At 41.0% G+C, this 26788-nt stretch overlaps 1 protein-coding gene across 1 annotated transcript in view; it reads right to left on the bottom strand.

The window, feature by feature from the left end:
* LOC111871415 (potassium channel subfamily K member 1) overlaps window positions 1-21985 on the bottom strand; it is a 51799-nt gene extending 29814 nt beyond the window's left edge. Inside the window, exon 1 of the mRNA XM_023864512.2 lies at window positions 21730-21985. Coding sequence (XP_023720280.1) covers window positions 21730-21864 — 135 coding nt within the window. The 5' untranslated portion in view covers window positions 21865-21985. The remainder of the gene's footprint in view (window positions 1-21729) is intronic.
* Between the last annotated feature and the right edge of the window lie 4803 nt (window positions 21986-26788).

Here is a 26788-nt window from a genome sequence, read left to right as displayed (position 1 = left end):
GCTCTGAAGCTTATTGACATCAGTTTGATTTGCTTATTGGCATTAATAATAATAATAATAATAATAATAATAATAATAATAATAATCCTTTCGTACATGAATTATCCAGTCTGAAACATCTTTTCGACATACACTTATGAATCATTTTGGGGGCCCCACTGCGTCCTGAATCGAATACATCTCTTTCTTTTATGTATCTACGTATCTTCGCACTGACAGAATCCATTTAGTGCACTTTTCACTGTGAAGGACAGTTTGCAATACGATCCACCTGATGTGCTGGTATATTTGTCAGGCCATCAATCAAGCCCCCGCAAGTGTGTGCTATTAACATATATTTGGCAGAGGTTCTTCAACTTAATTTGGCTACAAGGATCCTGGATTCGCAATGATGTAATGTTTCTGACGTCATTCAAACAATCCGGTATCACTTCAGCAGAGATCGCCATGTCGGAAGACAAAAGAACTGAATTAGGTTTAAAGCAGTAAAGTCTCCTCCCTACTGAAGCACGATCAAAACGTATTCTTTGCGACTGCGCACAAAGCAATAATTCTGATATTCATTTATTGAAGACAAATCTATCATGACACACTCCAAAAAGTAATCACACTACAGACGTCACGCTAATAATTAGGTAAATACAGTAAAGATCCTTTTGAGAAGCTGACAGCTGCTTACTTGGACAAGATATTTCCTCTCTTTTATGGATCCAGAAAGTTCATTACCTTACAATGCTCAGCTCGCCATTTTGAGCCACATAAATCAAATAACATCACTGCACTAGAAACTGCATGATCTTGCACGCGGCATAGCATATTTAAACAACCTATTTACAGATATATGTGAATATTTTGGCATATAGCTCTATGTAAAATATATATAATTAAAGAAAAGATAAACATAGGATAGCTGGAATAGCGTAGTCAGTATAGAGAACTGTTACGGGCTGGACGACCGAAGGGTCAGAGTTTGAGTTTCAGTAGAGTTACAATTTTTCTCCACGTCGTCCAGGCCGGTTCTAACGTTCCGTATTCCGTATTGAGGGGGTGGGTTTCCCCATGCACTTAGACCGGTTACTGGTCCATTGTGCGTCCCCCTTTAATTTCTACTGTCTCCATACCCTACCGGTACTGGTGCTTACTATCAGCCCCTTTCTGCCAGCGAGGTTCCAACCTCTTACTGGCAGTGGTATCTAATAGTTAGTTCCTTTCTGTCAGCGAGGTCGTCCCTCCTCTGGCAGGGGTTCCTAGTCCCTTTCTGCCAGCAAGGTTTCTACCCTCTACTTGGCAGTGGTGTCTAATACTTTAGTCCCTTTCTGTCAGAGAGGTCCCCCCTCCTCTGGCAGTGGTACCTGATACTTCCCCCATCTACCGAAGGAATTGGAAACTAGTTGGGCGGGAAACTTGGCCTAAATTTGCTCAGAGGTCTCCTAGAGACACGAGGTGCTTTTACGTGCCGTAAAGCTACGATACGGGACCCACGGCTTAAAGTCCCTCCCGGAGGACTTGTTCCCTGAATTTTTCCGCCCTTAAAAATTCCACGACCTATGCCGGGTTTTTGAACCCACGTACCTTGAGTCATGAGGTGGGGACGTTACCCCTAGACTACGGAGGCCGCTCGGTTCTAGAGCTCACTCAGCCTCCTATGCAATGGGTATTGGGTGCTCTTTCCTCGGGGGTAAAATGGTTTGGGCGTGAAGCTGACCACTCAACTCCAACTAGTGCCGAGATCAAGGAAACGCGGATCTATACATCCACTCCCGCATACGCCTTCGTGACTTAATTATTTAAGCACAGGGACAGCTTTACATTTTAAAGGTAAAAACATTCATGTAAGAGGGTGTGGAGGCCCATAGGGTTGTGAGACATCGATGCTCCAACATTCTCTAGAATATCGGATCACATGTGGCGGTGAGATTGTCAGCCTTACACGCCGGCCGCCCGCCCTTTACCCCTGAGAAAATTCCTGTACTCTTTTCTCTTAGAGGCTGAGTCGACCCTACGGCCATAGTGCGGCCGGAAGGATTAGATNGAAAATTCCTGTACTCTTTTCTCTTAGAGGCTGAGTCGACCCTACGTCCAACTGAAAAATCCAGTTACCTTATCGGGAAACGAGATATGTTTTTAGACGTAGCCTGTGTCAGCTACATGCACATGGAGCCTGCGCCATAGCTCAAGCGGTTAGTCGCTGGCTTCCCACCGCGGCGGCCCGGGTTCGATCCCGAGTCTGGTCAAGTGGGATTTGTCGTGGACAAAGTGGCGCTGGGGCAGGTTTTCTACGAGTACTTCGGTTTCCCCTGCCAATATTCATTCCACCATTTGCTCCACAATCACCGTCACCTATCATCTGGAGCTGGTACAATAAGCCAGAAGTGGCCGCAGTACAAGGGACTTAGTCCCACCCCACTAGCAATAAAAAAATACATGCAGATCGATTTATACAGCTTACTAACCCAGCGTATGGATTAAAGGTGTTTTGTGTGGACTGTCGAACTGGAGATACGAGGGAACTAAGTTAATCAGTTACAGAGCCAACCTCGGAATCGTCTTGCTTACATCCACTCGAAGGAAAACGCCAGGGAAATATTTCGGGGAAGAATATACGAGTATGTTACAATCTTCTCTGCCGAACAGTCATGTCAATTTAATTGTAAAACTGGTATGACTGACCGCCAGAGAAGATTGTAACACATTTATTCGCTGTGAATCATCAAATCTTATGTAACGTTGGAATGCTAATAAGTGCCCTATGTCTTAATATGTAATGTTTTAACGTGTGATTTAATAACCACGTATTAATTTTTGAAGGTTTCTTAGTATATTTAAACTCATTAGTTATTTTTACTATTGGAATGACTTGAAAATTGAACAGGAAATTTGACGATTCCCATCTCTAGCTATGTTTTCCACGGATAATTTTCCATTGAGTCCCACTGAGATTAAGAGCCTTGAGGTTTGGAACAACGATTTCTCCGAATATACAGGTCTTCAACTATAAAGTTCTGGACATATACAGCTTCATACAATAAGAGTAATAATTTAACGGCGATAGATTTTATAAATTTGCTCCATAATATAGACTCTATTCACCAACTTAATTTTTTCCTGTCAATTTCTTGGACTGCTGTAACTGAGGTTAAGAAGAGTATAGCGCCTGATGGGAAGTGACGCTTTATAGTCTGAGAGAGAATTTCCGACGTTTCGGAAAAGATTACAGATAAGCAGCAGGGGCAAAGAAATCAGGAATTGGATTACTCCCATTTCCTTAAATTTGCAAATGTGATCCCTTTCAGGACCAGGACTAGTTAAGCTTCCCTTTAGTCCTATCTGTTTTTTTCCTGGACTCTGTTCTAAGCCTGCACCTGCAGAGGGTTTCAACGCACGGCTCGTTCTTCTTGTATTTCGCATATTGCTGGTTGCTTGGTTAGCTCATCCTTCGACCCTGAAGATGGAAACAATATATTTCTTTAAAAATTGTAACTTCTACCAGACTATAAGTTATCATATCCCAGAAAATAATACTGTTCATAGCCAATGCCATGAAAATCTCAGAGCCAACATAAGAGGGATTAATTGTGCGTCTGCTTTCCACGGAAACGACAAAGCGACAAACCACTTAAACCAGTTATAGGCAGATTGGCATTCTCTTCTTAGGGGGGGGGGGAAATTCCACTACAATTTACTAAAATATTCTTGTTATTCCTCTTCATGTTCCTGGTCTCAAATACGCGTCATTTTGTGACCCTCAGAACAAAATTCTTCTGGGGCAGTCTGTAAAGCGAAACCGTATTCCAGCATTTAAATAGCTAATTTTTGGAATTTCACACACATATAAAAGTGCAATACACTACCCATAACTAACTATCTAGGGCTCTACAGCCCTTTGTTGGGCCTTGGCAGCTTTTCAGTTTCTTAATCCTATGCACAGTCGGTAGGATTCCTTGGACGGGGGATCAGCCTATCACAAGGCCTCTTTCTATACACAGGACAACACAAATACAGAATAACGAAAACAGATATTCATGCTTCGAGTGGGATTTGGACCCATGATCTCAGTGTTCGAGCGGGCTTTCGCAATTTCCTGTGTTTCTATGAATATATTTCCCTTCGCATTACTTCAGTTTCTAAGTTGTTGGCCTAAATTTTGTGGGACGAGGGGGATTTCCGAAGTCCCAGTCTCCAAAATTTTGTGAGGGTCATTACACAGTTGGGGAAATGATCAACGTCCGTTACTTCGATTAACTGGCAGCTGTAAATAAGGCCTATCGAATAACCCCAAGATTTAATAGGAAAGTCCCTAAAATGTTATCATCTTCATGGAGACACCAATAGGCTCTGAAATGTTGACATTCATTACATACTGGTATCACTGGTCCCCAAGGAACACTTCATTGTCTTCAGTCACAGTGAAGTTTCACGTTTTACAAATTTTCAACTTCAATTGGATACGTTTTTCTGCACGGTTAATCTAACAAAGCGCGTAGATTCTAAAGGCTTCTAACGTTGGTATATGACACTAGGAAATTACTAGGTATTTGGACTTCATTTATCATCCGCTGTTATAAAGAATAATAAAGAATGCAATATTTCGGAAACCGGCTCTGTTTCCATCCTCAGGTGAGGGGGTGCGAGATGCCTATACCGTTGGTTTCGTTAGGAAGTGCTACCCTCACATGAGGATGGAAACACATCTAGTTCTCGATGTGGTGTGATCCTTTGTGTTCTTTACAATAGGGGAAGACGGACAAGCAAAGTAAAAAAAAAACCCCAGCAATTTCGACTATGTCTAAATGTTTCTTCCGATAGTGTTTACAATGAAATGACTATTATTTTGAACATCATCCGCCGCCTTAATTTTTAATGTATAATGTTTTGTAAGCTGGATTTGTTTCTGTTTTCATGCGTGATGAGGGCACAGCTCCTACTCAGTTGTCCCCGGTAGAAAGGACTGGTCTGAACAACTGAACCAAAGAGCTCTTTCTAGTAGGCCCAACTGGGCATGAAGATTTAATTCATTACAACTGAAGACGGAAACAAATATGGTTTCCAAAACCTTGTCCCTGAAAGGTTCGGACAATGGATAACGTCGACATTATTACATATGATTAACACTTATCGAAACGCAATGAAAAGCAATTGACGTCTATGAAGTAAATAAGGTAATATGTGGCGTGAATCGCTTTTGCAGTGACAGATTTCTTTCTCTTCTTCAATCTTCATGAATTTGGGCCTCAGTGATATAATCCAATTTAGAGTTGACTTCTAAACTACGAATCATGAAGACAGTTACAGGTCTGCTTGGACAGGGGATCAGCCTCTCGAAAGATTTCTACCTCCACAAGATAATAGAGGTACGGAAAATCATACGTACATCTGTATCTCGAACTGGATTTGAACTCACAATCCCATTGTTCGAGAGGCTGAAGACAGAATCTCGTGGTCACTGCGATCGGCTGATAGATTCCTATCTACAATATATAAACATGTGCATGAAGTCGGTTTTACTTATTAAAATTTACTAAGTGGATTCTGAAAAATGTCAAGTACAATATTCGGAAATATTCTTTCATGAACTTAAAAAAATTCGAATTGGTTTGGTAAAGTACACTCTTCTGTTCACTGGCCGCAGCCACGAACCACGGCGTACATAACTACAGCAACGTCGAAGCGTGAACTGCTTCAATGTTTTAGTGGCTATTATTTAAGCGTAACCAGACGTTACCGCGCTCCTACCGACTACATTATATGCTTCCGATATTGCAGCGAGGGTGGTCCCTTGTTTACTTCCGCAACTTGGCCTAATTTATTCTCGCAAACAGGGCGAGACAAGCCGCCATCAACATATGGAGTATGCGGTAAATATGCCTTCTTTTTGTAGAACGCCCTCAGAGCTGTAAACAGCGATTTTGCTTCACACTTCTCATTTTCTTACGGTGGGATTATCTAGCTAAAAGACGCATGTGTATTTACCCTGCGGATAGTTTCCTTAACGATGGTTTCAGTAGCCCAGATTATATAGTGTTGGGTGTCAATAATAAACTGAAAAACGGACGACAGCAGTAGTAGGATAATTTGGGGTATTATCTGGACATTCTCTGGTAGGGACTGAGAAGAACTACGAAAATCTTCGAACAGGATAGTCGATATCCCGGCCGAGATTTGAACCGGGAAATCCCCGAATCTAACTTAGTAGCATTACGTTTTAAGCCAACGGCCTCAGTCCAGTATTTTTGCTTTGGAACAATGTGAATGAAACAAATACACCTTAGGTACCGTGAGGTGATGAAAATCTGATGGAACAAGTTTTGAATTATTTTGATCGCATATTCATTGGAGACATACATCGCACAGCCTCGTTAGAGAGGCGACGTTTTGTGGTCAATGCCTGTAAATGATTTCATAAAATTCGGTCAGGCACTACAACATATTAACTTCGAACCTCCCCCGGTCCGCTCTCAAAATTGTAAGTTGTGATTTTATTTGGGGGCATGAGGTAGCTTAGTTGGTTGAGGCACTATGCTACAAGCCGGAAAGTCGCGGGATAAAATCCCGATGAGGTCATAGGATTTTTTTTTAATTGACCTAATCCCCCTCGTTGGTGTCTCCACCTTATCGTGGTGAGAAGGTTTGAATATGCCAAGGACCCTGAGAGCTATACCAGAGGTAGCGTAGCTGCTGGCAGGGCCTTCCTTGCTGGACAGGTCAAAGGGTAGGCATTAGACGAAGAGAGACATCAAAAACTGATGTCGGAAGCAGCGTCATCAATAGCGACTTGAAGCACAGAGCAAATGATGCTCGAGATGGTTCAAGTTCGTATAGCAACAGGCGTGATCAGAGTGGTTTGAACGGTTGTTGTACTGCGATGTGGAAAGCAAATGGAAAAACTACCACATTATCACTTTTCCTTGATAGTCTCTTTCCAAAAACAGAAGATCGCATTAAATGGAGGAAATGTTTTGGAAGAGACTGTGGACCTGTCGTCTGACAGATTACTGATGAATGAATTAAAGGCCTAATCCTTCCAGCCGCACTATGGCCCTGGGGTCGACTCATCCTCCAAGTGAAATGAGTACCAGTAATATTCTTGGAGGTAAAGGGCGGGCCGGCGCCTAGGGCTGACGACGTTGCCGCCATCTGTGAGCCGATTGTCTAGAAAATGTGGGAGCCTTGACGTCTCACAACCCTATGGGCATCCACGGTCTGTTACAGGGATAGCTTTACCTTTATTTTTACTGGATTTTATTGTCTAAGAGACAGGCACTGGTCTGCAGGCCACAGACTGTGAAATTTGGAAATATTTGGAAACCGTCTTACTTCATGTAAACAAATTCTTCTGGAAAATTATTTTAAAATATTGTGAAATAGACGTTAGTGAACGAAACTTTCTGCAATATTGCGTAAAGAATTATTTTGTTAAATCCATAAGAAACAGGAAAACATCGGAAGGAAGCGGGCATCAGGAGCAGGCGCGAACGTTTCTGATTGTGAATCAAAGTGTTATGACGTAAGAGACGAGCTTTTTTTTTTTAGATCGAGAGATAATCTTGAGGGGAAGTTAAGAGGAATTCGTTGCCTCCAGGGGACACAAAGACGAGAGGGGAGGGGGGGCTTCTAGTGGGCACTGCAGTGAAACGCGTGTTCATTACACACAACTTGGTTGTGGGCTGTGGCCCAAAGTTTAAAAATAACAATAGCCATTCCGTAACACAGCAACACAAATACATCCACTCACTCTTAATGCGTGCTTAAACGGTTCAACCGATAAGAGCTTCATGTAACGCCGATGCATGAACCGTTATGTATGCTGATGAAAAGCAATTAACGGCTCAATAGATAAAGACGAGAAGGTGGATAGTTCAGCATTAAACAGCAGTCAAACAACTTCATAACTATATAATAAAAATAAAGATTCTTTAAAAAGTTGTTGAATAAAATTTACTCATATATTCGTAAAGAAATCAATGAATGTTAATATTTACTTCATTTGAATTGGTGCTGTTAAGTCTGGATTTAAGAACTGAAATGAATAAACATTTTCATTTCCACTTCTCATAGGTCAGTCGGTATAGCGACGGGCTATGGGCTGCACGGCCAGGGTTCGATTCCCAACAGAGGCATGATGTTCTTCTTAAGAACACGTAAATTATGTATTCGCCTGATAATGGATATCTAAAAAGCCGAAACATATAGTAAAATACTGTTAAACCTCAACTGTTTTGTTGTTGTGTTGTGACGGATTTTAATAAAGAAATTAATATATTTAACATAACAGGATACATCAAATGAAAATTATAAGATGCTCTTCTCTACAGCGTCCAGACCGGCTCTCGGGCCCACCCGGCCTCCAATCCAGTGGGTACCTGGGAGCTTTCCCCAGGAGTAAATATTATGGGCCGTGAAGCTGACCATTCTCATCTACTGTCGAGGTCAAGAATCGTATACCTATACCTCCACTCCCCCATACGTCTTCATAGCGTGGTGCTTAATTAATTAAGCACAGAGACAGCTGTATCTTTATCTTTATTTTAATTTCTCTACTTATATATTTAAATATGTTTTGTAACGGTGAGTGGGAGCTCTGAAATTGTGCAACATCGGTTTATCAGAGCAACGAATTGTAGAGCGTTAAGACGTTGCAAGAACGTTACGGCATGTAGTACGTCACGAACGAGCCAGATGTCTTCCTTTGTCTCGATAACCTTGCTTTAACAGGCTAAAGTAAACTGTAAACTGATAAATTACGAAGAGAATTTGCTAATTTGTATATTTCAGCTTTTGTCAGTTCGATATTCCACTTACTTCTGACTTAGATTTAAACTTCAGATCGTTCTATTCCAAACGCCAAAATCGCGATGTTTTATTTCATATTAATGTTTCTGAGAAAGAACTGTGTAACCATGAAATTAATTTAAAATTAAATATCAGTAGACATCTATCAAGTGTAACTAATTTATTATTTAAATAAATAAAACAAGCCGAAACACTGCCTCCAGTGCACACAGAACCAATACACAGACGGACGCATGGCCTTCAATATAAGAATCAACAAAATTCTACGCAGTCAGCACTACAAATCATTATGAAAGCCGACAATACGTACGTTATTCTGACTTACTTTAAAAGGTTTCGACTACTTAGTCTTAATATGCATAGCTATCACAAGTCCTCGCAATGATTTGGTAATAACTTGTATGGTCCGCGCCATAGCTCAAGCGGTTAATCGCTGGATTTCCACCGTGGCGGCCCGGGTTCGATCCAGGGTCTGGTCAAGTGGGATTTGCGGTGGACAAAGTGGCGCTGGGGCGGGTTTTCTCTGCGTACTTCGGTTTCCACTGCCAATCTTCATTCCACCAAATTCTCCATCATCATAATCACCCGGGGCAGGCTACAATAGGCCAATCAGTGCCCGCCGTGCCGAGTGGACCCAGTTGGACTCCACCCCTAACTAAGAGAATTAAAAAAAACTTGTATGAGTGTAATGTTAGTTTGCCTCTTGATGATGGCCGAAACATGTATGGACGAAAGTTTTTTCTTTATGCTTAAGTTAGTTACTTGATGAAAGCACAATAAACCACTAAAGGCCGCAGTGCTAAGGCCAGTTTTATGGCTCACCCCTCATACTCATAGTTACTTGATGTGTTTTCGCTTCCTTATATATGACGAGATTAAGGATCAAGGTGTCCTTTCTAAAGATAATGTTCAAATGTTTAAAAACTTTGTAAGGGACACGCCTTAACTATGACCGCTAAAAGGACAAATTTAGCACATCACATAGCAAGGAACTTGCGTTCTAACCTCTTACAGCAATAAAGTGCATACGCTTAAACTCGAGCGATGTGGTTGCTGCGGTAACAGTTCTGATTTGAATTCGGGCGTGCCTGTTTCAAATCTCAGTTGGGACACGAATTAACCTGAGTGAGGTTCTTCGTGGTTCTCTTCAGTTCCTCAGGGAAAATGACGCGATATAACTCTTAAGTATGCTATAACCGACTCCTTTCTCATCCTTCCCAATCATCATTCATCCTACGATTCTTTGCTACATAGTCTGAACCGCTAAGAGCGTCGGTAAGTAAACCATAAATAAGTAAATAAAGTGTTATATAAGGGCGTCATGTAGCTAAAACGGGAAAGACAATGAAATACATAAAACATTTTGAAAGAAATACCTCTTCAAAAGTTGACACATAGAAGCTTAGGTAAGGAGTTTGTGAGAACAAAATGTAGATGTCTCTGCCTCAAGATCATGTTAAGCGGCATATGAAAGACAATATATTAGTAAGAAGACCCGTCGGTTAAGTATGTAATTTTTGTTATTTTGGTGAAACTGAGAGACGAACAACTGACTTCATTGAAACAGTCCGGGAATTGATTTATACTGATCGTCGAATGACTCTTCGAATGATGGAAGAGGAACTCGAAATTAGGAGAGAAACCTTCACAAAATCTGAGTGGAAGATCTCGGAAAATAGAAGATCTGCACTGTTTGAGCAATGAGCAGAAGGCTCTGAGACTGCGAGCTTGTCGAGGGTTTGTTGAATCTCTGGATGATAATCCTTCCTTGCTTGACTGAGTCGTAACGGGTGATAGGACCTGGTGTCTCCAATATGATCCCCGAACAAAAAGACAAAACATTGAATGGAGCTCGCCAAGATCCCCAAGACACTACAAAATTCGATTTCAAAAGTCAAACACCAAAGTGATGTTGGTCACAGTCATCGACAGTCATCGACAGTCATCGACAGTCAGGAAATACTTCACAAAGGATTTATTGCAACAGGTAAGACTGTGAACAAGAAATAAGTGGTAATACTGTCTCGTTTGGTTCAAAGAAGTCATCGAGTAAGACCTCAGATTCAGAAAAGAAGAATAGAGGGTTCGTCTTGCATGACAACTCAAGACCTCATACCGCAGCATCAATACAGCAGTTTTTCGCAAAACAAGAGATTTCAGAATTAAATCAACCCCCACCCCCCAATATTCTCCTGATTTATTTCCACCAGACTTTTCTTATTCCCCAAAATCAAATCTACGCTGAAAAGGAGATTTGAAGACACGAGGACACTGAAAAGAATGTAACACTGGAATTGTTAGCATTACATTGAAATGAATTCAGAAAATGTTTCAGATAATTTTATGAGCGAGCACAAATATGTGTCACATCTCAAGGGGACTATTTGGAAGATTAATAAAAGATACGTTAGATTTTAAATGTGGTTTCCTTAAAATTTATACAGTTCTCAGACTTAATTGTCTAACCTTGTACTTGGCTGATCTGTATGTTATTACTGAATGGAATTAAGAAGGTCTGAAGAAAATTGTTAAAAAAAAAATTTGAATATAATGCTGACGGCCGTGTAGTAAGATTTCAGATTCTCCTGGCAGTGACTGGTACGTGACGTCGTGTAGTCCGGTATGTATTTACAAACGTTTCGAGGAAACATCTTTCCTCCTTCCACCCTGATGCGTGAGGTAGCAGGCTTCTCCTAAAAGTCGGCAAATATCTTCCAGACTAACTGACGTCACTTAAAACAGACAAATAGATCTTGTGAGTTTAGTTCTTATGCTTTGTTCCCTCGAGTATTGCGGCCTCTGCTTCTCCGGATGAAGTGGAAGGGGACTCCACGTTGCTTTTGAGCGGAAGCATCTGACGGTCGGCATTTTCAATTCCACATAAAATGATAAATGATAATGCCAACAGAGGAAGACCCACAGTTTTACGCAGATCCCAATTAGAGTCGGGGCCTGCTCTTCTCCACATGCAGGAGTATTTACTTTCTTTTTAAATCGCTTATTGGGGGGTGGAGTCCAACTGGGTCCACTCGGCACCGCGGCCACTGATTGGGCTATTGTAGCCTGCTCCGTGTGATTGGCAGGGAAAACCGAAGTACTCGGAGAAAACCCGCCAAAGCGCCACTTTGTCCACCACAAATCCCACTTGACCAGACCCAGGATCGAACCCGGACCGCAGCGGTGGGAATCCAGCGACTAACCTCTTGAGCTATGGCGCGGCCGTAGGATTAAGATTCATAGTAATATGGCGGCAGCTATACAGAACGGCCGAGAAAAACCACAAAATAAAACTCATTCAGCAATGTCAATGCCCTTGCCGAAATTCGAACTTGTCACCTCCCGACTCTCAGTTACTTTTATCAAAAGAACATATTACATATCGTCGAATAAACGTATGGATATTGGTTATGAATTGGTACAGACGTCTGAGGAATCCGTCTTCAATAATGTGACACATTGAAAACAATGGGGCAGTTCACGATAGCCGAGTGGTCTAAGGCATGTACTGTCTTTGCTCGCCAGGAAGTCGGGATCGTGGGTTCGAATACCACAAAAGGCATGGATATTTGGTATGGGTATGTGTTTATTCTGTATTTGTGATGTTCTGTGTTTAGGTAGAGGCCTTGCGACGAATTGATCACTCGTCAGTGAAGTCCTACCGTCTGTAAAATGATCATGAAACTGAAAATCAGAGGCCAGAGCCCAAGAGGGCTGTAGAACCATTAAAAAAATGCAAACCATGAGTGAGGAAAACCACGATAAAATTAAATCTGAATAGTCAGTCACTGGACATCGATTGTAACCACTACCACGACATTCGGCGGTGATGGGAGAAATCTCTGCGTTATGCCGCCTGTTTCAGGCAAGGGTTTGTTGAGAAATATATATACAGATTAATATTGCAACATTAGCGACTTTAATACATGTTATATATTCAGTTTCGTCGATATAGCAGGAGAGTAAGAAATATGAGGCTCTGCACACCCCTTGATTTAATTATTAGTCGTTATTTAGTAATAAATCTCTTTGAAAGCATGTCAAGTACTTAGCAAACACTTCAGACAAGATTATCTGTTGCCTGACAAATATAACCAGTATAATCTAACGCAGGATAAAAAGCACACATCAAAACGACAAATGAGTAAGATTATTTCGATTAGTGTAATCAATAAAACCGAGATTAAACTCTCATACAGCAACTTCAGTACCATCACGTTACTGTATTAACATATAAGCATAACATGTTACTAACATGGCGACATCACTTCACAATTCTGCATTTAGTTTTAGCAGTCTTTATTACTCCCGCCATTTTAAGCCATTTGTATTAAGTTAATCGAAATATTAACGCAAAACTTTGATGATTCCTGTCTCTATCCATGATTTCCTATATAGAAGGCTTTCACTTATTTACTCTTATACATAGTGCCACTGGAAACCGTGGTGCTAGAAGTAACTTTGGTTTTACCGAAGGTTGAGACTGCAATGTCGGCAGATATGTAGGTTCTTCTCAGTAACATTTATTGCTTCAATAATTTTATCTGTCTGAAACTAATAAGAACATTGACTGTGAAGAAAGCAGTCTTCTGGGATTTGGCACCGTGTATATGTGGTGTTAACCGACGTTTCGGAGGAACGTATCGCCTCCATCTTCGGGGTAGAAGAAAAAATATAAGAATTCTGCAAGCGGAGAGACCGTGAGAACGGGTAAAAGCAGCACCACATCTACACGGTGCCAAATCCCAGAAGACTGCTTTCTTCAAAGTCACCGCCGTGAAAGCCTCAAATCTTACATAAGAACATTGACTATTGCATAACTGCGCAGAAAAAAAAAAGAACCTTAGCCATTTCAACTGTACAGTATATATTAATAGTTGCGCATAGAGATCTCCACCTTGTAGTTTAAGAAACTATTTCTATTCTTCATTTAAGTTTCTTAAGTTTCATGTATCTAGGTTCTTGGACTCACTCCCACGCCATTTCTGTGAACTTCAGAACATTATTCTAGTGGCTCAGCCCTTATAAACATAATATTCTTCCCGCATTAAAGCGACTTGTCTTAAGAATTTCCCCAAACATTAGAATTGCTGCAGAATATTCATGTCTACCGAAACACACAACTAAGTTTTCTTAACACTCAGGCATGCGTGTTGGTGTACAGACTACGCCACTTTTACTTATGTTAATGTGATTCAAATACTACATGCCTGATATTTATTTCGGTTCAGTATTCCGTTTACTGCCCATGTGACTGCCGACAGAGTTGATGTCATTGTTATTAGTACAGCCGGACCGTCACCAGATGACGCGACTGGAATGGGCTTGCTTTCTAGTCTGAATCCGCCATGCTCCATCTTATGTATACAATTGTACATTATATATATATATATATATTTTGTTGCTTGTTGGGTGGGACTAAGTCCCTTGTACTGCGGCCACTTCTGGCCTATTGTACCAGCCCCAGGTGATAGGTGAGGGTGATTGTGGAGCAGTTGGTGGAATGAAGATTGGCAAGGGAAACCGAAGCACTCGGAGAAAACCTGCCCCAGCGCCACTTTGTCTACCACAAATCCCACTTGACCAGACCCGGTATCGAAACCGGGCGGGCGCGATTGGAAGCCAGCGACTAACCGCTTAAGGTATGGCGCGGCCCTATTGTACATTAGATACTTTGGCACTTTATTCTGATTTTATGCATTGTAAAGGTAACAATTTACTGTAAGGACCAAAGAAGAGTAAGCTCAAGGTGAATGAAATAAAGTGAAGGATCTCTGTTCTTACAGTTGAGAAATAAATATAAACAGTAAGTACGTTCTCGCTTTTTATCATGGCACGTGATATGACAGAAGAAGAAACTGTGAGGATATTTCAAGAGCAACCAGATAAAGAGGCCAAAGAGAAAGATAAATCCGAAAAAGAAAAGAAATAAAGGTAAAGTTGTCCCTGTGCTTAACTAATTAAGCATCACACCATGAAGACGTATGGGGGAGTGGATGTATAGATCCACATTTTCTTGACCTCGGCACTGGCTGCAGGTGAATGGTCAGCTTCACGCCCTGGCCGCTTTACCCACGGGGAAAGGGCCCCCGGTACCCATTGGATAGGACGTTGGGTGAGCCCCAGAGCCGATTTGGAGAACTTGGAGAACAGGAAACTCTTGAGCCTACCGGGACTCGAACTCCGACCCCTCGGTCGTCCAGCCCGTAGCCAGGCACTAGACGGACTGTGCAATCCCAGTTGCTAAGGAAAAGGAATTCGTTCTAAATAGAATTACGAAAGCGAATGTGAGAAGAATGGCCTGATAATTCAGGCCCTGATAATCTACCAGCCGTTCATGGCTGCAGAATAAATCTAACACTTGTCAGAATATGCAATGTTTATTCCTTCTCTCGTAACTGTGGCCGACAGTGTATTATTTATTATTGATATATTTAATGTACTTAATCACTGTGCGAGTTCTTTACCTTTCTAATGAAGAATTTTATTAAAGAGGTAAGAATAAATTCAGTATGAGCTGAGTGGCAGCATTCCTTTCAAAACACTGATACTTCGCCAAAGAAGAACTGGCGAAAAAAAATAAGGAAGCTGTAGAAGGGAAAAACGCGGACAGAATTTCAAAGTGCATTTAATGCAACAAATTTCCTTGCAAACAATGCGCGCGCATGGCCTACAGCTATAGCACAGAGGACTCTTGCCTCTAACGGGAATGAACGTACGTTCATTGTAGAATATAACATTTAAATTATCTTTATTATTTCAAAATTTATGTAAACCTTACTATCAATAATGATAAAATAATCACAGTGCTTATATTTTTATGGAAAATATAACAGTTTAATAAAAATTTAAAAATAATTCATTCACATTAATGTATAATGATGTAAACCTAATTTTGTGTACAAAATACGTGTACGTGCATACTCGAGGGATGAAAGACACAAAAATTAAATCACACCGTATTCAAGTGTAAATAAATTTCGTTACCACGGTACTGTTGCTATTATTAATCATATTATGGTCCTTACAATCCTGTCGGAAGTTGATGTCTCCTGTCAGCTCAGAACACCGTACTGGCTGACAGTCACATGTTGGGAGTATTCTCCTTCCGCTTTCATGTCTTCCTGTTCTACCACGATGTTCTTAGGTAGGCTCAGGCTGTTTGAGCTTAGGACCGCAAGCTGGCTGAGGCTCAAACGAAGATTTACTAAGAGTGCTACATGCTTCCGTTCTACATCACGTATAGGTGAGACCAGGAATCATTGAGACTGTAGCAGCATGAAATTCTGACGCTGTATTCAGGTGTTACAATGTGCGATATACACGGGTATGCATAAAACGATAGAAGCGTCGTATGACCATTACTGCAATAGATTTTAATTAAGTGCTTGTTTCGTGGGTATCTTAAAGACGTTGTATTAACTGTAGGCATAATAAGACGTGTAAAGGAAATCATCATAAGGAGTCATGAGTTTTAGCCAAATAAATTTACCCTCCTGTAAGACGCTGTCCAGAGAAACTGGACACTGCTTCAAGACACTGTAAAAATCAACTGCAAGATTCTTCTGTAGACTACTATACAAAAGCAATTATATCCTCCCATAACAAACAATTTCTCCCCCCCCCCCAAAGGTGTCTCCACCTTGTGGTGGTGGGGCTTGCGTGACTGACCTGAAGAGCTATGCCGGCGGTAGTTTAACTACTGGTTGAGTCACCAATGCCGGAAATATCAAAGTGTAGAGTCCAGACTAAGAGAGATACCCTGGTCCTCCAGGGAGTGGGCATGAGGCTTACAACCTCATCCTGTAAAAGAATTTTGCTGAGAAACCTAACAACCGGGCATCCATTCCTAGGGCGGCACGCACTGGTTGTGGAGACTGGTTGTAGAGGAGGCCAATGCTAACCCAAGGCTGTAGCACCGACTGGTTGGTTGGTTGGTTGGTTGGTTGGTATAACACACAATTCGAAACAAATACATCTTACTGTAAGGCACTCTCCAAAGCAATTGTATTGTGCAGTAAGACACTATCAAACAGCCAGAAGTACAACATCCAGAGTGATAAAATTCTTCCGATTAAGAGAAGCTTGTACTGTCCAAATAAAAAGAAAACTGGAACACGCATAATCTCCAAACGCTTTCTTTATAATATTTCTTACTAAAATATACTTTATTTCATTTATTGCAGATACAATTCCAGTACTGCAAAACAATTGCACTGCATGGACCAAAAATCATTGTATCTTGTCCTTCATAAATAGTTTCCACATCGATAAATCTGACGTTATCTAGTGCCGAGGTTATATATGTATGGAGCTGCAACTCTTCTTCAATATATTCACGGCGCAGTGCTTATAAACACAGGAACAACTTGGCCTTCGTTGTATATAGTTAATATTCTCCCTCCATTAACACCTGGATTCAAAATTAAATGTGCTATGTACCTTGTAATGTAGACCCTAAATACCAATTATGATGGAAGCATATGACCTACTTGGAGGGACGAGGGACTCATCCTTAGGCCTGTGAGCTCATTTCGTAAATTCTGATAAAGAGTGCATAAAAGAACTCACTAAGACTGATTATTATTGTTGTCTGTCTCACAGGCTAGTAATTAACTCCCATAATAACATAATAATCATGATGAGTATTAATTAGCTCCATAGAGTGTAATCCTTTCTTTAAAGCTAATAGTCGTTCAGCTATTAGAACATTTCTCTATTTTTCACGGAAGCCATACTTCACTATCCTGTATACAACGATCTACCACTGGTCCCTATCCCGAACCAAATAAATCCATTCAATATCCTTCCATGTTATCCTTTTAAGGGCAACATTAATACCACCCTACCATCTATGCCTATGCCGTCCAAGCGGTCTCTTCTCTTCCTCTTTTCCGATTAAAAGTTTGTGTTATTTCTCACATCTTTCATACGAGATACATTCTTCTCCCATCTCATTCTCTCTGGTCTAATCAATAATATCTGGAGAAGTGTACAAATTCTGAAGCTCCATTCTTAGTTCCAAATCAAATTATCTTCACAGCACCCTGTTCTAAAACTTTGTCAATCTATGTTCGGCGCGTAATACAGAAGACAGGTATCAGAGCCATACAAAACAACGGGCTAAATTGTATATTTCTATATCTTATACTTTATAACTAATTGAGAAATGTGAAGCCAGATATTTCGAATTAAATGGCAACAAGAATTCAATTAATTACAGCCGCTCTTAATTTCTTCACGAATAAAACTTGAAAACCCCATGAACAATCGGTGCTTTTACAGAGTAACTTATAAAAAATCATGAGCAATCTCAGCTTGAGTGCAGTACTTCAAAAAGCCCATGAACACTGGTTCTTCTATACAATATTTTACATAGTCCCCATGAATCACCGGTGCTTCAGTACAATAACATACAAACCCCCATGAGCAATCAATGTCACATTACAAAAACTTACGGAACCTCGTGAACAGTCAATGATTCAGTATTAAAACTTACAGAGCCCATGAATCACCGGTGATTCTGTACAATCATTTACAAAACCCGATCAACAACCATTTCTTCAGTACAATAACGTACCGAACCTCGTGAACAGTATATGCTGCCGTACAATAACTTACAAACCCCAAGAACCCCGATACTTTTTGTACAATAACTTACAAACCCCCATGAAAAACGGCGCTTTTATATAGTAATTTTTAAAAGCTCATAAAAATCAATGCTTCAGAACAATGACTTATGCAACCTGTGAATAGTCTGTGCTTCTATATAATATAATAATAATCAATGCCTCAGTACAATAATTAAAAAAAACAGTGAACAATAGTGTCATCTGTACAATAAGTTACAGAACAACACACAATGGATGTATCCATAAAGTAACTTGCAAACTACACCAACAATCTTCCCTTTCGCGCAATAACGCACACATCTTATGAACAATCAGTATAATACATACAATAATATATATATATATCATCAAGGATGAACGTTATTTAAATAACTTACAAAATTCATGAACAATCATTCTCTCTGTATAATGGCTCACAAACCTCATCAACAATCGCCATTCCTGTAATATAAGGTGTCATCAGTCGGTGGTTCTGTACAGTGACATATAAACCTCATGAAGGGCCATTGCAAAGAAGCAATTAAAATAAAAGTGAAAAATATTAAAGGTATAATATTTTGAGTTTAAATTCCATTAAAGACATTTTCTTTATTTTATGTACTACGGAAATGTTTTCTCATTTTGAGAAGCGACGAACTGCAATGGTGGAAATGAGATTTTCAGGAAAATATATGGACCCAAGAAGAATAAAATAATTCCGTCCGTAGGATATTACGTAACAATACGCTATGAGATTGCAGGTCGCCTAGTGCTATGAGGTCCAGATGTTGGCGCTGAGATGACTAAGTGGCTCAGGATTTTTGGTGGGAAACGTTTCGGGAAGGGGTCATTTGAAAGATGGAGAGGTAGCAAGATATCGTCCGGATAAATCATAGTAAAAAGTAAAGTAAGTAAAGGTATCCCCGTAACAGCCCCGTTCCAGTGCGGCTGGAAGGATTAGGTCAATTGAAAAAATCCAGTGACCTCATCTGGACTGGAACCCTCGGCCTTCCGGCTTGTAGCATAGTGCCTCAACCAACTACGCTACCGCGTGCCCTCTGGATAAATCATAATTCTTTTACATTGTGAAGATGAAGGAAGCCATTAGAATCGTTACCAGCAACGGGTTTTGTTATTAGCGATGCCGAAATTCTGAAGTTGCTTATTTACGGAACATAATAGTTGAATAATTGTTAATTTGGTGATTGCGAAAGACGGGGGTGCGTGGTTCATTGAAAGAAGGGTCGTGTTAAGTGAACTAAATTCTTCACATTAATATCAAGAATATATGTGAGTGAAGTGAAGTCTCGCAAGGGACATACACATCACAGCCACTCTTGTAAACTCATCAGGTTCGTGAAGCGTTAATATTCCATATTTATATTCCGAAGGTACCTAGTTCGAATTCCGGTCCTGTTGGATTATATATTTCTGATCGACACATTCGAGTGATCAATATTCCTGATTCACATTCATGAAGTCCCTGTTTCAAATGTTGGGCCATAAGGCCGTTCTTCCTGGCAGACTTTCTTAATATTTTTTCCGTAGTCCCTCCAGGAAGATTCTGTGATAATAAATTAGGCCATGGCCACTTCCACATTCATTTCAGTTTATTAGTCAACAATCATCCTATATTCGAAACTCTCTGATCCACTGAGCTCATCATATAATAAGCCAAGCATAAATACACACGAGTTATCCCTCCTTGTACCTCGTCAGACTATCTGTCTGTCTATCTATCTATACATATACAGGGTGATTCACGAAGTTTTACCCCCACTTAGGGAGGGCATTCCTGAGGTAATTTGGAACAAAAAATATTAATATACTAATGGTATCCGACTCATGATCAAAGAGATACAGTAATTTGAAAACTGGCGAAAAAATATTTTTTTTCTTCGAATTTCAGTCAAAACAAATTAGAAATACAATACAAACACTTTTTAGATCGTTAATGTTTTAGGAAAGATGCATTCTAGAACCATTTTTTTTTTCCAATTTCTTAATTTTGCATTGTGCAACATTTTTCATCGATTTTGTGTTACAAAATTACATTATTTTCAGCATCCCATTCTGTAAACATACCAATGGTTGCATATCACACCCTTCTATCAATCTGTTTCCTTTAAACTGTAGTGCTTTAGAAGACGACTGGATTTACATAAGATTTTCAAAAATGTCTCCCTGCACGTCAACACAATGCGTCGCACGCGTATGAACCGCTCTGCCTATCTACCTACGCGCAACATTCAAACCGGTCTACCTTATCTGCTGACATAGCTGACTGGAACGTATGGTAGCCCACGCTGAAGCATAGCGCTGCATTCACAATGATGCGTTTCGAAAATCTATTGTTAATCCGTAACTATTGAAAATCGACCAAAAGTTTATAAGGAAATTTTGCAGGAAATAACCCCAGGAATATGTACCATAAGCCGGGGTAAAACTTCGTGAATCACCCTGTATATCCATGCCTCTACAGTCCTTTTGCTGGACTTTGGTCGTTCTTTTCAGTTTCTAAATCCTATACGCAGCCGGTAGGACTCCTCGGACGGAGGTTCAGCCCTTCGCAAGGCCACTACCTACACACACAACACAAACACATAATAAACGCTCACAGACATACATGCCTTGAGTGGGATTTGAACCCACGAACCCAGCGTTCGAGCGAGCGAAGACAGTGCATGCCTTAGACCGCGCGGCCACTGTGATCGGGATTCATCCTATCAAAAGTGTGTTAAAAAAAAAAAAAGGCCACAGATATGTTTTGTACCCATTTTTGGTAAATTGAGTAATGAGTTGAAAACTATTATTCTCCCTGTGCTTAATTAAGCACTATGCCATGAAGTCCTATGCGAAAGAGAAGTTATATTTCAACGCATTTTTACCTCGTCAATAGATTGAACTGCTCTATCAGCTTCAAGCCCTGACAGATTTTACCGTGGGTAAGGGGCTCCAGCTATAAATTGCGTGAGCCTCAGACTAGGTCTGGATGCTGTGACGAAAAGTTTTTCTCCTGCAACGAATAGAACCTCGATTCCTCAGTCGTCTAGCTCGTAGTATAGTCGCTATGAAAACTGGTAACTTCTCGATTTTATGTTGATAAAGATACACCACAGTTATCGAACACAATAAAATATGGAAGGCAACTAATGTGTATTTTCCTGTTCACCGAAATCAGTTGCCTAGTTTCGCAGCTGAAATATGCGGACGAACATTCTTTCTATATTGTCCTATCCATGCATATTGCGGGGAGGGGGGGACAAAAATATATATATATTATATATAAAGAACATTGTTTACGCGGCAAATGTTCGAATGCGTTACTCACCATTCCTCCAACAGCCGTGTAAATCATAAGTGTCAGAAATAATCCGACATGTCCAAGGGCTGATCGTAATCTGGACCAAAGGCTCGGACTGGAGCTGGACTCAGACTCCAATTTTTTCTTATTGTCACCATTCATGTTCCTTGCATAACATAGCACATCACCTACCGCTGTCTGAGATTGCCATGTGTCGGCTGCAGACTGAAAGCGAGCAGCTACTGCACACAGACGCCAGTAGACTGACGTCCAGCGCCCTCGCTACAAGCCCAGATTGAACTGCAGCTTTTGTTTGAGATTTCAGGCGCTCATGCCCCACTCTCTGCCAGAGATCAGAGTGGGCCCGACTGGGAGAAGAAACATTCGGTTTTACTTCCGTGTATTATTACTACTTCGACTGATGTTGTTTATTTACTTTGGGTTTATTTGACGACTGCTGTAGTAGCTCTGAAGATACAACGGCGAACGATACGCTGATTAATGAATGAAGAATTGGAAGATGGGTAGAGGGAAGTGTTATAGAACCATTTTCAAAGTTCCATTCCGGCATTCGCCTGGAGGAACTGAGAAGAACCACGAAAAACTTCAATCAAGACAATACTTCTCGTGTTTCAGATTCAAACCAGGCACCTCCCGGATTGACAATGATCAGCCAAATGTTATTATATAACGTTCGAAGGAATTGTTACTTGAGTATCAGGGATTCCTGTTATGTATTTGGGAGGTCTAGGGTTCTAGTTTCTGCTGGAAGACAGGTTGTCTACATTGAATGATCTTTGGCTTATTTAACAACAAATTCTATACTCCGTAACTTTTATAGCGTAGAATAGCAGAACGTCTGCGCGAACAATCATTTCGAAACAATGTGAAAGGAACTGGTCGAGGCCTGTTTTAAAACTTATCCGGGATATATCGGTAGGGAGCGAAGAATATAGCGAAAACCGTCAAGATCCGAACCAAGGACCTTCCGGATACGAAGCAGGAATGCCATAACTTCGACGTCTACTATCCGCATTGGAGTTATTCTTGTTCTTCCAGGCAGATGTTGGGACTGCACTTCAGAATAGGTTATGCCGCTTTCTTCAATATTGTTCCAAATTCATCAGTCCCATCCACTCTCTCATTCTACACGTTCTACACCACGCAACCAATTCAGCCGAGAAAGCGTTCTGAAATACACTTTGAATAGGCACGTTAAGACGGAAGTTTTAGGCTCGTGGGAATATTGGACGGATTGCTAGACGTTTGGGTTACTAAGCAACGCAATTTCATAAATAAGGTTATATAGGGTTTGAGTGAGCCTGGACAATTATTATAAACAAAAAAGAAAACTCCTTGGCCTGTAGTCCACAAGCGAACTACACCTACCAAGCGACAGCCGCTTGTCGGCGAAGTAAGTGCCAACTTTAGCGGATAGAGGGTGTCGCGTGGTCAGCGCAACGGATCCCCACGGCAGTTAATCGCGGTTTTCTAGACCAGAGCCGCTATTTCCTTGAAATAGCTCCTCAATTATCCTCACGAGGCTGAGCGGACCCCGTTCCAAACCTACTACTTCTCAGAAAATTTGGTAGCGCCGGGAATCGAACCCGGGACCTCTGATCTGTATCCAGGAACTCTGACCACTAGACCACAGATGCGGTAGTATCATAAACACAGAACAGGAAAACTTTAGGAGGCAGCTACGATCTATCAAAGATTACAATTTCAGCATTTTCTTGTGGAAACAGAAAAAACTGAAGAGAAATCTTAGTTACCCAGCCGAGATTCGAACCGATCTCTGTGCAAACACAAGTTCTGAGAGTTGTTGCTATACATCCTGGTTCGAAACGGACAATGGGGAAAGAAAGCTGCGCCCAATCGACAGGAGCTAGACACACTCAAAACACAGTTCACACATGGCAGTGCGGTGGCAACCCTGATGACACTTCCTGTTGGGGAACATTACAGTAGTAAGTGAATGCAATGGCTGTGCCATAGCTCAGGAGGTTAGTCGCCGGCTTTCTACCGCAGAGGCCCGGATTCGAGCCCGGGTTAGGCCATGTGGGATTTGTGGTGAACAAAGTGGCACTTGGGGCCGTTTTCTCCTAGTACTTCGGTTTCCCCTGCCAATTCGGATACTTCAGAGTGCTCCACAATCATCATCATCATCATCATCTAACACCTGGGGCTTCTACAATAGGTCAAACAGTGGCGGAAGTACCAAATGGACTCAGTCTCACCCCATGCGAAAGAAAGAAAGATGTAATAAAAACCACCTGATACAACGGTACATTTTATCTACTAAGCACAATGCTCTTTTTCACCACACATATTCAGGCAGAAGTCAAGGATCAAGATTCTGTTGTATTCTACTGTAGTTTATACATAAAATGTAAAGCTTTTAACAGCTCTCAGACTTAACACCTCTAAGGTAAAATTGTCCCTGTGCTTAACTAATTAAGCACTACGCCATGAAGGTGTATGGAGGAGTGGATGTACAGCTCTACATTTTCTTCACCTCGGCACTAGGTGAGTGGTCAGCTTCACGCCCCAGCCACTTTGCCCCTGGGGAAAGAGACCCAGTTACCCATTAGATAGGAGGGTGGGTGGACCCCAGAGCTGGTCTGTGGACGAGGTGAAGAATAGAAAATTCTTGATTCTATCGGGACTCGAACTCAAACTCCTTGGGGCGTCCAGCCCGAAACCAGTCGCTATACCGATTGTAACATCCCGGCTCCTATTAACACCTCTGAATATATAAAAATTCCACCAAATTATATTTGGTTAAAATGATCATTATGTTGAATACAGTTTTATCATGTGGTTTTATTAAATTGACAGGACTGAAGGTTACAGCAGCAGTAATGACACCTGCAAATCATGCAACATTAACGTTATTATAGCGATATGCTTAACTAGGATTTCAGAAAGTAGGAAATAAATTGAACAAACGTGAAACCTCGCGAATAGTTCAAATGCAAAATTTGGACTTTGATAACAAGGAAACAGAACACAACTCACGCACCTAAGTATGAGATTTCACGAGTGTCCATGCTGGAAGCAGCGGTGAGGACGTCTCGCGTATGCCTTCATGTGCTGTGGCACGGTCAGTCACAACCGACAACTGCTCTGACTTGTTGCAGAGTTCCCTCCGCATGGTATAGCTGCCACCAGACTGCAGGTCGTCCTAATTAATGTTAGCTTCTGGAAGACACCCGAGTCGAGAACAAAGTTCCGAATGTCAAAGTCATGTCTCTGAACTGTATTACCATTTAATTACAATATTTACAACTGCAACAACAATCCACCGTGTCGCAAGTCTCTCACTAACCTGGTTCCCATTCATAATTCATAATTTTGTGAACCCCCTCCCTGTCCTTTGACTGCACTGGCTGTTACTCAGCGCCGCTCCCCCATACTTAAGAGAAGCGAAAGTGGCCAGGAACGAGGCCAGATATCTAGTGTTCATGGCTACGGCTTGGGAGATAGTTCCTCTTGTCTCCAGGCACTAGCCAACACACTAACAAACAGTGAAGTAACATAATTCGAAAGTCACCACTGATAGGAAAATCTACAACTGGGCACGACGCCGAGCCAGTTCCATCCACCTACGATTCTCACACAACCTATTTCCCTGAGCTCCATATTAATGTCTTCCTCTCTACTTAGTTTTCCAAGTCGATTTTTCAAAAGAGGTTATCACACTGAAATTTCATGCATGCGTCTCTTAATTCTGTTGGAGTCTCTTTGATTCCGCTATTCCAACAGAACTATTCAAGATGTGCGTATGAATCACGAACTTCCCAGTTATGTATCATTCTAAATTGTTCAATTAGTGCATCTTTACAAAACAGCAGTATAAAGGCACACCCTGAACCTCAAGTTCGTAATGAACTATACAAAATTACCGGAAAAATATTCGGAAGCCAGATGAGTAATATTCTATTATAAAAGTTGGCAGTAACTGCAGTGAGAGAGAACGGAAAGTTACATTTACTCTTGAATGAGCGAATGATGAATAATAATAATTTTATGTTAATTTCTCTGGAATTACTGTGATCCCTTCACATAAAATAAGATAGCGTCAGGTAGACAGAACTGCTCGAAATACTACTTCCTAACCTAATTTGCTCAGCTACAATAGAGACAAGCAGAATCCAACACTACTACTATTTCCCAGCATTTTATGGAACACGAAGGTTCATTACCGTGTTCACAAGAGCTCTCCACTGGTCCCTATCCTGAGCAAGATCAATCCAATCCATCCCATCCTATCTCTCTAAGTTCCATTTTAATATTGTCCACCCACCTATGCCTTGGTCTTCCCAGTGATCTCTTTCCTTCTGGCTTTCCCACCAATATCCTACATTCATTCCTCTTCTCCCCCATTCGTGCTACATGCCCTGTCCACCCCATCATCCTTGACTTGATCATTCTAATTATACTCAGAGAAGAGTACAAGTTATGAAGCTCCTCATTATGCAGTTCTCTCCAACCTATCACTTCATCTCTCTTTGGTCCAAATATTCTCCTCAACACTGTTTTCAAACACCCTCAGTCTATGTTCCTTCCTTAACATCAGAGACCAAGTTTCACACCCATACAGAACCACAGGCAAAATTATAGTTTTGTATATTCTAATTCTTGTGTTTTTGGACAGCAGACGAGAAGACAAAGGGTTCTGGACTGAATGGTAGCAAGCATTACCGAGTTCAATCGCCTCTGAATTTCCTCCTGAATCAGGTTTCGATTTGTTATTGTTGTTCCCAAATATCTGAACTGTGCCACATTTTCAAAACATCTGTTTCCTATCTTTGTCATGATTTTACCCTGCATTTTGGTGATAAGACAGCAACATATACTTAGTTTTCTCTGTGTTTACTTCTAAACCAACCTCTTTACTTGCGTCAATTAAAGTTGGTGTGTTTTTCTTTATGGTATATACATTATCACCCAATAGATTCACATCATCGGCATAGGCCAACAGCTGATGTGTCCTGTTTAATTTCAGTCTCACCTGGTTTCCCTGGACCTTCCTAATGGCATATTCTAAAGGAAAGTTGAAAAGGAGTGGCGATAAACCATC

This window comes from Cryptotermes secundus, unplaced genomic scaffold, assembly GCF_002891405.2.
Source record: "Cryptotermes secundus unplaced genomic scaffold, Csec_1.0 scaffold152, whole genome shotgun sequence".
NCBI classification, from domain to species: domain Eukaryota; kingdom Metazoa; phylum Arthropoda; class Insecta; order Blattodea; family Kalotermitidae; genus Cryptotermes; species Cryptotermes secundus.
This window is presented reverse-complemented; position numbering and strand designations above follow the sequence as displayed.